Raw genomic sequence first — 18,220 nt, 5'->3', positions numbered from 1 at the left:
AAACTTAACCCCTACCTATAAAATGCGCGTTGCCTATCTATGTCCAAAATGACCCTGTTAAAGCAACACCGCGCGAAATAATCCCTATATTTCCTATTTATTTCCCTAATTCAATGTTCTAAAGCTTCTTTTTAGGGAGGCAGGTACATTACTGACAGCATCCTGTTATAAGACTTGCTTTTTAATTGAACTTACTGTCTCCAAACAAAGAAAGTCACTGGCATTTCCATATATGGCTGTGAAGTTTTAGGGAACAACTAAATAAATCGCGGGAGCATTATTTACAGTTGAATATGATGGTCAAACAACTCCCTGCACAGTTCATACTCGACTGTGCGTCAGCTGCTCTGACGATCACCTCGTAAAACGCCGAGTAGGCTTACTCAACGGATAGGCACATACAGCACTGTAATACCTTGGAACAGTGAAATTACAACTGTTCCCTGGTAATACGTTCACAAAACTGATATATCATGCAGTCATCATAATATCATATAATTATTATGTTATATTATATTTCATTCTATCATGTTTCATATTGTACATTGCAGTATATTATATTAGCCTATATAGCCTAGGCCCTGTCTCTTATACACATCTAGATGTGTATAAGAGACAGATATATATATATAGGCACATACAGGTTAATTTATTTTTAATTCATATAATCCAGCATTTACTTTTTAAGATTTCATAATTATTCACTTATATTGTAGTTAAGTCCGCTTCCCACCATATTATTCTACTATGTACGCTTTAATTAAGAATTGTTTAATCTATAACACCACTATCTCAATACTTGACCGCTTTGATCTCTGTCGGATTTCACTTTGTATATCACAGCATAAACTATTAGATAATTGGCCTATAATCCGTCTACATCACTATTGTATTGTTTATATTGTACAATATACGGTACAACTTGCAACAACAGCTAATCTTGTGCGTTCTGTAAAGCTGATGAAGACCAGAGGACTGGCCGAAAATTTCTTTCGAAAATAAATACAGGTTTTAACAGTCTACATGCCTTGTTAATATTTTGTTTCAGCGATATATATATATATATATGTAAATAAATCAGTAGGTAGACGCAGACAAAATAACCTGCTACGATATTTTGACTTGTAAGAGACATAGAAATATTTTATTTGCGAAATTTTCGGCAACTCCTGTTACCTTCGTCAGCGCATGAGTATCAATGAGAAACTTAACAGAATACATAAGAATAAATAATAATAATAATAATAATTTGGATTTGTAAAGCGCAAAATACATAGGTCTGTTCTGAGGAAACATCATATAAGTTTTTTTTACTTCAGTTTCCTCCATTTCTTGCTACTTATTTAAAAGACATGAATTGTATAATTGTATTTTGTTTATTGCCAGAAAAAAAACGCTTATTGTATTGTATTATTATTAAGTTTACTGTACCCACTGCTTTTATATTGTAGTACCATGGTAGTACATTGTGAAAATGAGCCTGATTCGCTCTATTGCACTTGGGGCAAAGGTCAACCAAATTATGTACAATTCAACAGAGCAACAACCGCAACGTACGGCGCCAAATTCAGTTGGCGCGTAACCTCCTATCGAAAAAATCAATGATCATTATACTGTGTGTAGCCTAGGTAGCGGAAGGAGTGAATGCTTTTAGCGTTGAATTCAATCATAAACAGCAAAAATGAGCTCAATTTTAACGAATTCTCCAAAGAAAAATATGCCGCATAACCTAATGACTTCACCAGTGAGGCAATTTAGGGTAGATTCAATTCCAAGAAGTCCAAGTTTCGGAGAATTTTACCCATGGAAGTGGTCTGAAAACGCCGAGAATATCCAACTCAGCCCCACCAGCTCCTGTTGTTCTCCAAGTGGGTCGGATGGAAGTAGAACTCCCAAAGCGAGAGGTAGACCTAAAGCTGAATCTATCCCGAGTCTTCAGTTAGAGGGATCCTTCTCACCTAGCAGTATAAGATGTAAGATTTGTCATCGTGTTTTTCCAAGAGAAAAGTCATTGCAAGCACACCTTCGCACCCACACTGGTAAGCAAGCTCTGAGCCTTTAAATTTTTCTGGCCAGTGTCTTTGTTGTTGTGTAGGCCAAGGCTAGACGAATCGCCCATCTGATGAACTGATCGCTGAACAATGAGCTAGGCTAGGCCTAGGGCCTAGATCTAAATATAGTAGGCTCCTCAGTTGTATTATAATGGCAGGCTAGGCCTATTTCATTGCCTATATAGCCTAGGCCTATGCATACAAAATAAAATTAATAACATTGAACGTTTAATTAAAGTGCCAGGTATTTATTTATGTTAATAATTTTTTTTCATAAAAAATAGTCAAGGTTCAAATGAAGTCAAGTACAGTAGTGCCTAGGAGTCCTATTCTACTACTTACTAGGCCTAGGTAGGGTCAATCTCCAAAATTGATTTTGTATGCATAAGTCATCTTTGTTTTGGTTATGGAATCTGTGCTACCAATTCCTTTTTTTTTAAAACTAAAGTGAGGGAAGAAATATTGGCTGTTATTTTCACAAATGCAAACAAATTTTTAGGTCTAGCTTCTTTTTCAGCGGACATATTTTCTGCACAGGCCCTACATATATGCACCGTCTCTTTTAATTGGTGAATATTGCAAATTGTGATGCCAGTGAGACTTTGGTTAAAATTATTTACTGCTCACAGCTTTTTTTTTTTTTTGCTGATGAATTCTGTATTTTATTTTATAGTATTTTAAAGTTTCTGACAAAATAAAAGGAACGTAATTATTTTGTAGTTAGTGGCGTATCTAAGCAAGTGGTTGGGGGCACAAACTAGATATGTTGCGTTTGTGCGGCAGAGATTGCCAGATCATTGGGTCTGCGCAAGGCGCTGCCCTCAGATACCAAAACTTTAAATGCATCCAGCGTCGCCAGTTTTAAACGGACTTGCAGGAAATTTTGTATCACATAAACTAGTGGTGATTTCCAACAAACGTTGCCCTTTTTTAAGTTGGATATTTTAATTTTTAACAGATGAACATTCTAAATAATATTTTTTTTTGTACAAATAGACATTCTAATTATTTAAAAATTTATATCTTATTAGCTCTTCCAAAAAACCCAATATATTAACTTGCGTCTGTACCGTATTTAAGCGTGGTACAAGCTCTTCCAAAAAAACCCAATATAATAACTTGCGCATGTACCGTATTTAAGCGTGGAGAAAACCGGTGAGCGGTTGCTCATGTTTTCCAGGTGTTAAATCTTGATCGTCTTATAAAAATGCAGCTGTCCTTTTTTATGATAAAACAATAGCCAACTATTGCAATATCATACTCTACAATTAGCTTATGCTTGAATATGCTTCATTTATAATAATACAGTACTGTACTAGTACAATAGTATTAATATTTCTAACAATTCAATTCTGTTTTTCCCCTGTTTATTTAGGAGAACGTCCATACACGTGTGATTATCCTGGATGCACCAAGGCATTTGTTCAAAGTGGGCAATTAAAAACACATCAACGACTTCATACAGGAGAAAAACCATTTAAATGTAAAAATAGTGGTAAGTCTATCATCACATGCTTTTAATTATATTAGATATTTTTTAAAAATTCATTAAAAAAACTAAATTCATTATATTAAAGATTTTAAACTTTGGATTTATTTGTTTGGAAATGTATTGGAAATTTTTTTGTTCAATGGTGCTGTAAAAAAACTACTAATTGTGAAAATGTTCAAGTATTATTGATAGTGTTAAAATAATATGTTTATAACTTGACAAGTCTGTTGTCTTAACATGACGTTAATGTAAAATGTACACCAACCATTTTTCCAATCCAATTCCTGAGTGATGTGTTGGAGATGATGATATACAATCTAAAACAAATCATTTATTTTTACTTTACATCGTTTGGATTTTAGCTTGCACGAACCGCTTCACACATGCAAACAGACATTGCAGCCTCCATCCAAAGGCAGGAATCGAACGTGTAGAACAAGAAAATCTTGTCGGAGGAATTACAAAGAATGATGAAAATGATGAAGCTGTAGCCCTCTGGCTTGAACGGTAAGCCTCACAAACTTTATTTTTCTTTGCTAATTCACAGATTAACAAGATTGATTCTATCCACCAGTAAAGTAGTTTCTCATCCCCAGCTCATGAAGATGCAATTTCTCTTGCCCTCTGGAAATCTTTTTAAAAAAATTTTAATTTTTGGCAAACGTAACGACTGACAATAACAGTGATTTCGAATACAAAATTTGCTTTATTTTTGACCATTTAGCGCACACTCTGCCTCGAAAAATAGAATTTTCAGGAAAAAATTGTTTTATATTTATTTTTATTATACCATCCCCTGAAAATAAGATACATATTTCTTCCTTATATAAATTTAAAGCATATATCAATCTCATTACTACACTGTTTACAATCATCAATAACATTTTATTGTTATTTTCTCCTCAACCTAGATGCATTTGGCCAAATCATTGGCTAAATAAGAAAAACAAATTATTTTAATTTTTTCCTGCTATCTGATGATCATTAAAAAAATAAGTTAGCTAAACAATGTATTAAATAAAAATAATGTAATTTATACAGAGTAGAATATCAATTATTTTGGTTGGTCACTTCTACTCTATATTTATGTTTTTCAATGAATTTACCAATTTAATGATTTCAAATACAATGTTTATTGCAGTTTTGCAGCTACTACAAAAACACCTAGCAAGAGTAGTCTAAGACAGGAAAAAAGGAAACAACCCACAAATGCCAAAAGGGAAGGAGATGAAAGGAAACGGTCTCGCATTACCGCAAGACGGCGCTTAGAGGAACAACGCGAAAAATTCCATTGTGCGGTAGCTCTTGTTGAGTTAGCAGAAAAACTACCGTGTGATCTTTAACTTGAAAATGTTTTTCTTATTTTATATGTGATGTCCATGTTATTGAAACAGAGCTAGTCAAACTAGGAACAATGTACATTGTAGTTAATTTCTATACAAAGCACAATGATGAATTTTAAATACAGAAAAACTGTAGAACAAATTTTTACTAAATGATAATCTAAATCTATTATATCTCACAAATTCCTTTCAAACTTTTATAATAGATATTTTTTATGATAATTAAACATTTTATAACTATTTAAAAATGTTTTGATTTACCTGAATTTCATCTATTGCTAATTTTTCATCTGTTTTACTGCATATATGTTATGTATATATATTGTATATATATATCCCAAGATGTAAATGTTCAATTGTGCAACATAGATATATTAAAAAAGGTAATTAATTAGAGGAATGTAAATAAAGCATGCAAGTTATTTATTCTTGAATTATTGAAGCAGAATACTCAAGTGTTTAAAAAGGTTTGGGCTCTATGAATTGAGACCAAGATATGAAGTGTAAATTAGCCTAGCTAAACTGTCTGAATAAAATAATGAAAAAAAATAAATTGTATTCTGATATTTTTTTCTGATGCAGTAGCTACACAACCTGTCCATCATGAAAGAATTGTGTTTATATAGTGCATTGAAATGGCCTCAAAATATTTTAGCTATGGACTAGACGACGCAGGGTTCCTGGAACACCGCCCTCAGCGGCGAGTGCGAAGCACAAATCAGGGTCAAAAGTGGAACGTGAAATTTGGATAACTTCAGCTACCCGTATTTCTCGACTGAGACGTCAGTGGGAGCTGTTATTTGTATGGCAAGGAGATTGTGCAACCCTTAATTCGTATTAAGGGAATTTACGCCCAGAAACCTTGTAGTTATTATTTTGGTTATAATAGAAAATATTTTTGGTGACGTCACACTCACAATATACTGTAGTAAGCTAGATTACGTCACCTTTTCCTGGTAAGGCAAACTATCCCGGCATGCTTTTTTCTTGGATATACAAACACCACTGCTTTGCAATACCTTGTCCTAGCTAGGGCTACAAGAGCCGCATTGTTAGCATTGTATAATACGTACAAGGTACCTCTGCAACTGAATTATTCTTAGTACGGCGGGTACTCATTTTCACAAAGCATTCCTCTCTTGGAAAGAGGGAACTTCGAAATAATTGTCTCCTTATCTTCGCTAATTAAATTAATCACCGTAATTTAGCTTACACTTATGAATTTAGCTAGCGCTTAAAATGTACAATAATCATTTCACTACCCGACAAACTCCGAACTTAAATAAATACATACATAAATAGTTTCATCTTGCTGTACTATATACTCCAACATCACTGGCGCATGGTAACAACCAACTGATGCAGACCATTTCCGGTCTGCACCCCCTAGTTCCGTCACCTCTGGATATTAAAGTAACTTCTAAGGGTTTCTTTGTGTCTGAGCTACTCGGTGAATACCTATTCTAGTCTGTTCACAACCAGGGCTGCATGGACCTGTAAACCCGAGTATGTGCACATGAGCCAAGGATTTCTCTACATCTCAGTTAAAGAGCCCTGAAGGAGGCATCACACTCATCTCCACTGCCTCCTACTCTGTCCATTACCTGTACTGTATGTACAGGTACTACAGTACTGTACTTTTAGAAAAGTTTCTAGTTGGTCGTGTGAAAATGACGAATCATGGTAGAGAAATATTGAAAAAAATATTTATTACATTTTCAGGATAATCTACACAGAATACTGTAGTACAATTTAGCAATCCTCAAAAAATCAATGCCCTTAAAACATCCAAAATGCTGGGCCCTTGGCATCCCATGAACTGAGTGTACATAGTAGGGTGTCCTTACAAGACCCAGTCAGGGGCTTCTAGCCCCTTCATTATGCCACTGAGTGAATTTTATAGACAATATGTAGAATATACATATTGACGAATTGTGGTTTTTCTTTTTTTGGGGAAGGGGGGGAGAGAGAAAATTATCTGGGGCCAAGTCCCCTATAGCGCTGCTACTGCTTCCCATGACTATCCAAAGTCTGAATTTCTATAACTTTCCAAAATGTATACAAACCTTGTGTATATTATTAGTAGTCCTAGAAAGAATTGTACTGTACTGTGTCAAGAATCCAAAATTGCAGGCTTGCGATTTCCCACCGGCAGGGTGGTATGTTTTGTGATACAGTATTTGATTTAACTACAGTAACCAATAATAACCAGGAATCAACAACTTTGATGTAGCTCAGCCCAATCAACTTTTATTTTGAACACAACAAACTTGCATCACACAATCATACAATAACAAACAAGAACTTCTGGATTTTGAAAAGCACACTTCAGAATATACAGTACTGTATATATATACGGTATCTCCAAAATATAGATACTGTATTATTACCCCAGTAAATAAGAGGGGCTTGAAATCCCCTCCGACCACCCCACCCAAAACAACGTGGCTGGCACTGCCGCTGTTGGGAACAACCACAAATGAAATCATTAGAATTAACAACTTTGAAGTAGCTTAAATCAATCAAAATATGTTTTGAGAACACAACAATGTTCCTGCAACAATCACACAATAACAAACAAGACCTTCTGGATGTTAAGACCAATAGTAGTTGAAAGTTCACTGAAGAATATACAGTACCGTATATACATCTCTCCAAAGTATAGACATACTATAATAAGTTCAATTCACCATTATGTGAGTGATAAAATCTCCCTTTTAACTTTTAATTTAGGAATTTAAGAGCACTTTGATTTAAATCAAGGTTGAAAAAAGAAAGCATATTAACTACTATATTTCCATAAACAGTTAAATCCAACCAACCTTATTGCATTATGAAATAAGAAACACAGTATAGTACTAGCAAAAAGCAAACTAGTACAACTGTACTTTACCCTGTTAAATAACACATAAAAAACTGATATCATTTAGACCACAAATCACCACAAAAGAGAATAAATAATGCCTCATATTGGAGAAAATTATCTTTGGACATCATCAAAAATTTCCTGTGTTCAATTTTAAAATACAGTATTTATCTATTTTATAATCCTATTTAATATTGTTTTCCCTCTCTTTGGAATTACCATTAGCTTGGTTGTAATTCATATATTAACCATAATATTCAAAATATCCTTTTAAAACATTCATAAATACAACAGTCATATTACACATACAAACATTCATAGATAATACTGTACCTCTAATAACGATAACAATAACTGATTATTAATGCTTTCTGTATAGAATATACTATAAAAAAATAATTTGTTAAACTGTTATTAATTGAACAAAATCAACATTTTGCTACTACTGTTATCTAGTCCTGGAAATATATTGCATGAACGACTGACAGAGAAAGGCAACTTAATTATATAATTATGCCAAACAAAAAACATTCATGGTCTTCAAAACTGATACCAGCACACAATTGACCAAATAAAATAGCAGGGAAAGATAATGAAAAAAGTTGGAAGATGGAAAATAGCTTATGGTAAAAACTCTTGCACCGGGAATAAAATAACGGAGACTGGAAGTATTAACATAAGGCCAAAAAAAAATTGTTGTGATATTCGGTCGGTCGCAAAGGGCAAAACAAAATTTTTTTTTTTTTTTGACCTCACCACACGTATGACTTCGATTTTCATTATTTCAATATTTGCATAAACACAACAAGTAGCAGATACTGCATTTCATTTATTTAAAAAAAATATTTTTAAGTGATTTAATAAAATTTAAATATTCACTTCTTAAATCACTTTTTTTTAAATATAAAATCCAATTATATATTAATCTTTGTATATACATTGTATTTTACTCTTCTGTTTCTACTGAACCTTATTAATGGTGCAAGAAAGTGAAGAAAAGTGAGTGAACGTAAAATTGTGTTTCTTTTGCACAGAGGTTTTACACAATTTTTCTTGTATCTACAATGTACATCATCCTGAATATATTTTCTGTTGTATCCTTGGGATTACTTGATGCATGAGAGCTCAGTCTGCAGGCAGGAAAGCTATGATGGTATAGGGAATTCTACAGAAGAAGAGATGGGGATTATCTTCAAACTTGGGCACGTCTTGTGGCTGAGGGGTAAGTTAAGTAAGGGGCGCAGCTAACTACAGCGTTCACATCGGCGTTGGTTTACAGACCTTCTTGCCCAGATTTAAATTTTCCACGATATAAAGAATATTCTATCCTGTACTAAGTCTTGTATATCCATTGCTAGTTTAATGATGCTAAACGTTGGGCGCATTGATGCATTTAATGATCAATGAAACAATAATAAACACCGTTCCCATATCAGATGCTTCCATACCTTCAGCTTTAACATATCTGATGATATCAATGGTTTTGAGACAACTTCTAGTCAACTAAACCAAAGTGCTAGGACTTGCAGTTATCATTTTTAACTGTAGTGGCTCAGAAGATGCATCACAAAGCCAAAACAAGAGTTACTTAGTTGATTTTGTGCTCTTGGCCCAATATATTCCATCTGAGGTTGATATGTGCATTCCAATAGGCTGGCTAATGGCTACGGTCCAAAGCTGCAATGTACTTCGGGTCTATGATTTTTGGAACTAATTTGTGCCTAAAAAAACAAAAGAAATGTTCAAAATAAACACATTATCATGTAAAAAGTAACAATAAAATATTAATAATAGTAATGATAAGTGATACTCTAGTAATAAAAGAGTAATTAAAAATTACTAATCTATTTCCTGATATCTTTAATTGCTTTTTTAATGGGAAATCATCCAAACAAAGGTAAGAGCCACTTAAGATAAATGGGCTAGAAATGAAATTCTCAGTGGAGCAAAAGAAAGTGATTCTCAACACAGAGCTACATTAATTTAAAATAATAATAATAATATCAAATAACAGATAAATAATTTTGTTCCCATCTGTGATATGGCTAGGATTATGATATTTGATTGCAAATCAATAATGGTAAATGCCAATAAATGTATCAATACCTGATTGGCAGCAAAATCAGGATAAGGACGGGGAATGTCATCTTCAGATAGGGATAGGGAACAAAGCCAAAAGAACACAGGACAATCAGTTGGATAAGCTGAACAAAGGTAAATGTGTGCATTTTACGCTGTGGTACTCTCCTCACATAATGATTTGGTGGATACGCAGCCTGAGGAAGAAAAGGAAACCAAAGTTAAAATATAATTCAACTATTTCTTAAGATTTAGAATTGTGAGTAATATAAGCAAGATTACAGCCAGTCATATGCAATTCATTTAAGAATAGGCCGTTGATCATTGGGTTTGTGGTGATTCAAGTGATGCCAGAAAATTTTCCACTGATATACAATACAGCGCTATAGTTAACAGAGCATTAAAACTTTGTCAATTCGTAAATGATGAATCATTTGCTGTTAGATGAGTAAAAAAAAAAAAACAGAAACATGTTACTAAAGTACTCTACAAGAATGCTCACAGCGCCCTCTAGTACATGTTATTATATGCAAAAATTTGCATATGGTAGCCAACATGCTGTAGGTTATCCGCTATCAGTCAAATATAATTGAACATGCAGGTGATGGATGGTATTATAATGGTGTCCAAATTTAATGATGTATATTTGTAGTAGTTAATCAGTTGTGCTTATAGGTCCTATGTTACATGGTGTAGTTAAGTAAGGATCTCTGGTAGTTAATTATGCGATAACATCTTACGTTAAAAGCCCACCGTCATTGAACGAATAATTTGGTTGAGTATTAATATGATGAGGCAAATTTTGTTTGATTTTGATTAATATTACTTAATAATTGAACATGCTACAAGTGTCAGTTTGTCCATGCATCAAGAGAAGCTGTCTATTTAAATGCGAACTTCAGATCCAAATATCATGATGATATGTGCAACATTCCACAACTTTTTCGTCAAAGGAGAAAAAAAATCATCGATGACTATTACATAATTTTCCATAAATACTTTAAATTCCAGGATTTTCCATTACTGAGGAAATTCTGTAAATATTAATATACAAATCGAATGAAAATAAATATTGAGAAAATAATAGTCATAAATTAATATAATGCATTCATTAATATTTTATGTAATTTTTATCTTTTATAAGATGATGTTTTTAAATGTTGCATGTAATTTTATCATATAACATAGTTTTATTAGTACTCTCATAATCTGCCATTTCAGTTTCCTTGCGGAAGATATTGAATGAGTGAACAATTACTGTAATGAATTCCCGAACAATACTAAATCAGCTTTTTTTTTTCCAGATTAGCATGCATACCATGTACATTAGTGTAATATCTACATCAAAAAACAACCTAAAAATAACAGCAGCCCATAATCCATATATGTTGCATGCCTCTCTGTGAAAGCTCATGTTGCAGCTTATCTTTTACAGTGAAGTTGAGCATATCTTCACTGCCTGTACCATATATTAATTGTGCAGGGTTTTATCAAGGTTTTAATCACTTGCGTAAAGATGTCTGCAATTTTGATAGAAATCAAAAGTCCTTGTAGCATCTAGCACATACCCATTGTAATATTTTTCCTTTGTAAAATGGGGTATAATTTGTATTTTTAAACACATTTATTTTGAACCGCCACTTGGCTGCTGATATAGGTACCTCAAAGGTACCGAAAGCAAATCATTGACTCTAATAGGTAATATATTTCTATTTCTACAATTAATGAATATAAATAAATATAGTGCATCTTCTTACTTGTTCAGTGATCAAAAGTTTCATACGTTCAAACATTTGATTGCCATCGAGAGCAGTAAAAGCTAGGTAAAGGAACAATCCATAAAGAACAGGTTTCGGAATATACTGAAGTGGGTTGGGAAGCATAAACAATGACAATCCAATCAGGATATGCGAGAATAAACTGGTGACACGGGTTTCTCGTACTCGTACAATACTAAAGCAAAATAGAAAGAAGTTAATTAAAAAATAATAACTTTCTTTTCTCACAGTTTTAATTCCTTTCTATTATCTTACTAAGTTTATTTTAATAAATCTTAGCTAATTTATTTATTGTATAATTTATTTGGTTTTAGCACTTTCAAACATTATGTAAAAAGGGACATAAGAAAAAAACACCAGAAGGAATAGTACCTCTAAGACTTAAACAATACCCCCTGAATTACATGGTTTGGTCCACTGTTGTGGTGTTTTCCTCCTTGACATTTTTCTTACACCTGCAACAAGGTGCATTAGTACCATTTCAGGAAAAGAATACTCACATTGTGTGTGATAGTACCTCATACCTTAATCAACACCCCTAATATGAAATGGTTTATTCCATTATTGTGGCATGGTGTCTATTCCTAGAATGGTGTTTTTTTCCTACACCCAACAAAACTTACATGTTGTAGACATGTCCCTGATCCACCCTTTCTTCTACATCAGCAAGGGCTTTGACATGTAGTGGAGAGTGAGGTAGTGCTGCGTGAACCCATGGTAAACCAAATATTGACAACATAGCATTCAACAATGCCACAACAAATAAATCCAAGTGGTATGCTGAGCCTTTCTTAAGCCTAACAAAGAAAAAAAAATCAGTTTACCTATATGTAATGACCACAAGCATAGGATGAAACATACTTTGGATTGCCAAGTGTGCAAAGCATTACGGTACCAGTGGGGCTTACATATTAATTGGAATTTATATACTGTAAATATTTGTTCAATATATTTCAAGAAGACAACCTCACAGAATGGGGAAGCAGAAACAAAAATTTACATTGAGCAAAGTGCACATGAACAAACAGTAGTGGGGTCAGTGAGGGGTCCAGGGGGCACAGGACCTCTCATTTTGGGAAATCCTCGACTCCCTGTCAGGGAAGAAGCCAATTATTTTGTTGGGTAACACTGCTTTAAAAAAAGCATTTTTTTTTTGTCTGACTGCCATTTACAGGTATTCAGACAGTGGGGATGAGGGGATTTTGGACCTCTTATTGAGAATCTTGGACCCCTTCCGGGGACCTTGAATCCCTCGTTAGGAATATAAGGTGCCATCACTATGAACAAACAAAACAATCAATATACCGTAAAACCTCGCATTGAAGATAAATGGGCTTATCTCGAGAAGAAGCTCATCTCGAATTGAAGCCCCTCGCTTCAGTTTGCAAATTAGCCTAGAAAAGAAGCCCATGGGCTTCTTTTCAATATAGCAAAGGCTTCTTTTTGAGATAGTACAGTACATACACCGTACATGAATTTCAAAGGAACAAAATTGAAAACACAGTTGGTTTGTACAGTAGTTTAGGTTAGAGTTCCTATATAGACAGAGTTGCGACATGAGCCGCTAGTGGGACTTCATATTGGGTCCATTTTATGCCTGAATGAACGCAATGCCTATGCTACAGTGTAGTGACTGCATATGCAATTAAAAAAAATTAAAATATTAATAAGAAAATTTTATGTCATTTGATAGTAAATATCTGTTAATTCAGGCGTGTTTGAAGTTTATAACAAGATTTAAAAATGAAATTGATTCTCAATACGCTATTATAATTAACTACATTACATGTAGTTTTTGCTTGACCAAAATAGCGTAACGCCTTCACTAGGCGTACATCATTGGGTTTGTTCGGCTCTAAAAATACTAGGCGACTAGGCCTCTTACTTACGCACAGGACAACTGAAAATTGTAAATTGTAAACAGGTGTTTGTGGCAAGCCTCTAACTAAAGTCCCAGTCCAAGGGTATCTCCAAAATAACTTGTAGAATATAATAAGAGAAGTCTGTGTCATACAGTAACTGAAACTACTACTACCAGCTAGGCCTGGTCTAGTACTACTACTAGCTAGGCCTGGTCTAGTACTACCACTATTTAATACAATATATAGATAGGCTCTTCTTCTTCCCATCTTGAATTCAGAAGTCAAAACATTTGTTTTTAATCATGTATAGTGGTGGAAAATAGTCTCCAGCAAAAAATAAAGCGACACGACCTGTTATGGAGTTATGAATTTTTAAATAACATGAGGTCAAGAATTTATCCTCAAAGCTTTTCTTAATTTTGTTGGTTACGCACTACTGACTTGGGTAGTTTGTCCCCAAATGGCGGATTGAGGGCGTACAGTAGTCACTGTCATGGGACATGTCGCAACTCTGTCTATATAGGAACTCTAGTTTAGGTGATTTAATGCCGGTTAATACACTCCATGATATAGATTGATGTTACAGTGGCCCTATTTTTTGTTCAATAGTACTAATTCCGAAAATTTACAGCATTCATTTTAAAACGAAGCCCCCTCTTTACTTCGCAAAAGTGCCTCGATAAGAAGCCCCATCCAAAGTTCGCAAGAAAAAAAAGGATTAGCACTGGGCTTCAGTTCAAGGTTTTATGGCATTACAAGTATGTGAAAATAAATAGTGCATGTTTTTATAAAAATGCTAATGGTGTAATAATTTATGCTGGTAGTCTTTTGTTTTCCACGTACCTTTTATATGCAACATCCACATTTAATTATGTTATCATAATTAAGCCTGTGGGTGCTTCTGGATATTATGATATTTTATTTTATAACATTTTATTAAGTGTAACAATAAAAGAGTAGGATATAAATTCATGTTGTTAAAATTATTGCCTTGTTATTACACCGTGTATGAATAACAAAGAAATTAACATTGTGTCAAAATATATTTCATATCCTTAATATTGGTATTAAAAACACTCAGTATTCAACATTATATTAAAAAAATTTACGAACATATCATTGTAATATTTGTGCTGAAATGCGTATGGGCTTTGTCTGTGACAGCTGTAGAGGTTAACATTATTCCACAATGACAGGGGCTGTTAATAATGATTTTATTTCATTAATGACAATTTATTAGATTAATGATTGTTTAATTCTTAAAATAAATATGATGTGACATATACATGAATGTAGAACTGTTCCCATCATTCAAAAAATGGCATGTTTAATTTTTTTTACTAAATAAACATGATGTAATTTGAGCGAGCCAAATGGTCGAGCGGTTAAGGCAGGGGCACCGTGATCATAGCCAACAATATCGGCATAGGTTCGCAGGCGGCTCGCACCTATAGTTCTGGTGGTGGAACAAGTCTTCTCGGATAAGGACTATAAACCGTAGACCCAGTGTACACAAATGCTCATGTGCACTTCAAAGAACCCAGTATATCTTTCGAGATGAGTAGGGGTTAATGATTTTAAAAGATTAATGATAATTCATTTGATTAATGATTGTTTAATTTTTAAAATAAACATGATATAACATATACTTGAATGTAGATTACATTGGAATAACCAGGGAGAGTGAACTTCCTAGTTATTGTCTACAGGTATTCAATCATATACCAAGCCAAACCAGTTACTCGTCGCAAATCATGTTTCAGAGATATTGGCCAAAACATGCTGGAATGTCAAATTTGTTTGAAATCTACTTTATGGCACAAATTTTAAAAATGTTTTCAAATGCCTGAAATCATAAAATTTGAAGGCCGATTTCTAAAATATTGTTCTTTAAGCAGCTGTATGTTTAAACACTTGTAACTTCATAAGGAAATGTCAGATTTAAATGATTTTTTTACCATTTTATAGTTCTCATTTTCATCGTTAACAACTGTTTTAATAACTAAAAATCGATTTTTGAGACAAGTGACTGGTTTGGCTCGTCTTTGCCACATATGTTATGACACTGTGTATTATTAGAATATAAATAAATACATAACACTGGGACTGAATCCATGTACCTTTCACAAAGTTTAACGTCAGTGCTCGATCCATGTTTGCATATTCTAGCACTTTGTAGTGAGAAGAATGCTTTTTTTACATTTTCTGTATTCATTCATATTCAATATGTGACTTTAAATTACTATTAAGAATTACAGATGAAATTGGTTAATAATGTACATTTATCTAAAATATTCTATGGTTTAAGGTCATTTTCCCCCTAAAAACTGTGCATGGTATTTTAGAAGGATTAAAACGAAAGCGCTGTGATACAATATTATCAATAGCTTAGAAATTAAGTATCTTAATCTCGATAATTGTTAAACCAGTTAGCAGCAGATATATTTTCATGGATTAGAAATCATGAACGATATAGCCCTATATGTCTTAGGTACTTTATATGTATATAAGAGAAAGCCATAAATATCTTTCTAGCAATGGAGAGCTGCACGGGTTATCCTCTACAAAAATGTTTTAAAAACATTTTTGTTTTTAATCAATCATAAAATGCAACCTTAATGGATGTCGACCCTTGAACTAGGTTGGTTATATTTACAAATAAAGGTATATTGTACTGCCTATTTTAAAATCTTCATTAACACTATTAAAACAATGGGTCTCTTTCTTACATGATCAAATAATTACGAACCTTTCTATGAGAAGTGGATTGAAATTAAAACTTTTGTCTTACTATGTAAATCCTTATACTGATTACCAACCAATTCAAGACACGCAAAGAAAAATTGTGTTAAGGAATCGTTAATTGCCAAGGAGAATTGTTCATGTTCGATATCTTTCTGAGTTTAAAGTAAAAAGATTAAGAATTTCTTTATACAATATAGAACTCTCCACTGATAAGGAATAAATGATACTCACTTGTTAGCAGGATTATTCACCATAGCACTAGAGATATTTTGATCCATAAAGAATAGTAGGGAAAGGCAGAATCCTAGGCCCATTGCACCAAACCATGCACCGATAGGCAGGGTCTCCAGTGGGGCTAGCACAAATAGCTGGCTGTCATGGTAAGGCAATGCTTCCACTGAAAGATTATTAAATTAGTCATTAGCAAACATGATTGTTATTAAGACCACATTTGGGACCAAGGTTTCTATGGTCTTTAGCAACTTTGCTCTCTAATTAGAATAACATTTGTTAATATGGGACTGCAGAAAAGTGGTTCTTAATTGGAGGTGGTCTCCAATTCGAGAGAGAGTCTGTAATTATAAAGCCAGGCACAAACTATGTCGGACAAAGCTCAGCTGACCAATGGACAGGAGTCGGCTGACAAGCGTATAGGGGGCTGTCTCTTATACACATCTAGATGTGTATAAGAGACAGGGTTAACATTATTCCACAATGACAGGGGCTGTTAATAATGATTTTATTTCATTAATGACAATTTATTAGATTAATGATTGTTTAATTCTTAAAATAAATATGATGTGACATATACATGAATGTAGAACTGTTCCCATCATTCAAAAAATGGCATGTTTAATTTTTTTTACTAAATAAACATGATGTAATTTGAGCGAGCCAAATGGTCGAGCGGTTAAGGCAGGGGCACCGTGATCATAGCCAACAATATCGGCATAGGTTCGCAGGCGGCTCGCACCTATAGTTCTGGTGGTGGAACAAGTCTTCTCGGATAAGGACTATAAACCGTAGACCCAGTGTACACAAATGCTCATGTGCACTTCAAAGAACCCAGTATATCTTTCGAGATGAGTAGGGGTTAATGATTTTAAAAGATTAATGATAATTCATTTGATTAATGATTGTTTAATTTTTAAAATAAACATGATATAACATATACTTGAATGTAGATTACATTGGAATAGCCAGGAGAGTAAATTCATAGTTATTGTCAACAGGTATTCATTCATATACCAAGCCCAAAACAGTCACTCGTCGCAAATCGTGTTTCAGAGATATTGGCCAAAACATGCTACAATGTCAAATTTGTTGAAATCTACTTTATGGCACAAATTTTAAAAATTTGTTCAAATGCCTGAAATCATAAAATTTGAAGGCCGATTTCTCAAATATTGTTCTTTAAGCAGCTGTATGTTACACTTGTAACTTCATAAGGAAATGTCAGATTTAAATGATTTTTTTACCATTTTATAGTTCTCATTTTCATCGTTAACAACTGTTTTAATAACTGAAAATCGATTTTTGAGACAAGTGACTGGTTTGGCTCGTCTTTGCCACATATGTTATGACACTGTGTATTATTAGAATATAAATAAATACATAACACTGGGACTGAATCCATGTACCTTTCACAAAGTTTAACGTCAGTGCTCGATCCATGTTTGCATATTCTAGCACTTTGTAGTGAGAAGAATGCTTTTTTTACATTTTCTGTATTCATTCATATTCAATATGTGACTTTAAATTACTATTAAGAATTACAGATGAAATTGGTTAATAATGTACATTTATCTAAAATATTCTATGGTTTAAGGTCATTTTCCCCCTAAAAACTGTGCATGGTATTTTAGAAGGATTAAAACGAAAGCGCTGTGATACAATATTATCAATAGCTTAGAAATTAAGTATCTTAATCTCGATAATTGTTAAACCAGTTAGCAGCAGATATATTTTCATGGATTAGAAATCATGAACGATATAGCCCTATAT

The 18,220-nt window shown here is 33.5% G+C and overlaps 2 protein-coding genes across 2 annotated transcripts in view; one reads left to right on the top strand and one right to left on the bottom strand.

Moving 5' to 3' along the window:
• Positions 1–1,557: 1,557 nt before the first annotated feature.
• LOC117125070 (zinc finger protein 367-like) lies at positions 1,558–5,439 on the top strand. The gene is made up of 4 exons (XM_033271447.1): positions 1,558–2,039; positions 3,427–3,546; positions 3,906–4,050; positions 4,685–5,439. The coding sequence occupies exons 1-4, from the start codon at positions 1,682–1,684 to the stop codon at positions 4,884–4,886; spliced, it is 825 nt and encodes a 274-aa protein (XP_033127338.1). The 5' UTR covers positions 1,558–1,681; the 3' UTR covers positions 4,887–5,439.
• A 1,670-nt stretch (positions 5,440–7,109) lies between these two features.
• LOC117125100 (sodium bicarbonate transporter-like protein 11) overlaps positions 7,110–18,220 on the bottom strand; it is a gene marked incomplete in the record, with an annotated part of 65,239 nt that continues 54,128 nt past the window's right edge. The window contains 5 exon segments of the mRNA XM_033271489.1: positions 7,110–9,473; positions 9,859–10,028; positions 11,589–11,784; positions 12,233–12,406; positions 16,448–16,613. Coding sequence (XP_033127380.1) covers positions 9,410–9,473; positions 9,859–10,028; positions 11,589–11,784; positions 12,233–12,406; positions 16,448–16,613 — 770 coding nt within the window.

Source organism: Anneissia japonica, unplaced genomic scaffold (assembly GCF_011630105.1).
Source record: "Anneissia japonica isolate Jap-2015-1 unplaced genomic scaffold, ASM1163010v1 scaffold9_len2422644_cov172, whole genome shotgun sequence".
In the NCBI taxonomy this organism is placed as follows: domain Eukaryota; kingdom Metazoa; phylum Echinodermata; class Crinoidea; order Comatulida; family Comatulidae; genus Anneissia; species Anneissia japonica.
This window is presented reverse-complemented; position numbering and strand designations above follow the sequence as displayed.

Coding starts and splice junctions, on each gene's coding strand:
- LOC117125070 (XM_033271447.1), top strand. CDS start 1,682: ATGAGCTCAATTTTAACGAATTCTCCAAAGAAAAATATGCCGCATAAC. Junction 2,040..3,426: donor ACACCTTCGCACCCACACTG/GTAAGCAAGCTC, acceptor CTGTTTATTTAG/GAGAACGTCCATACACGTGT. Junction 4,051..4,684: donor GTAGCCCTCTGGCTTGAACG/GTAAGCCTCACA, acceptor TGTTTATTGCAG/TTTTGCAGCTACTACAAAAA.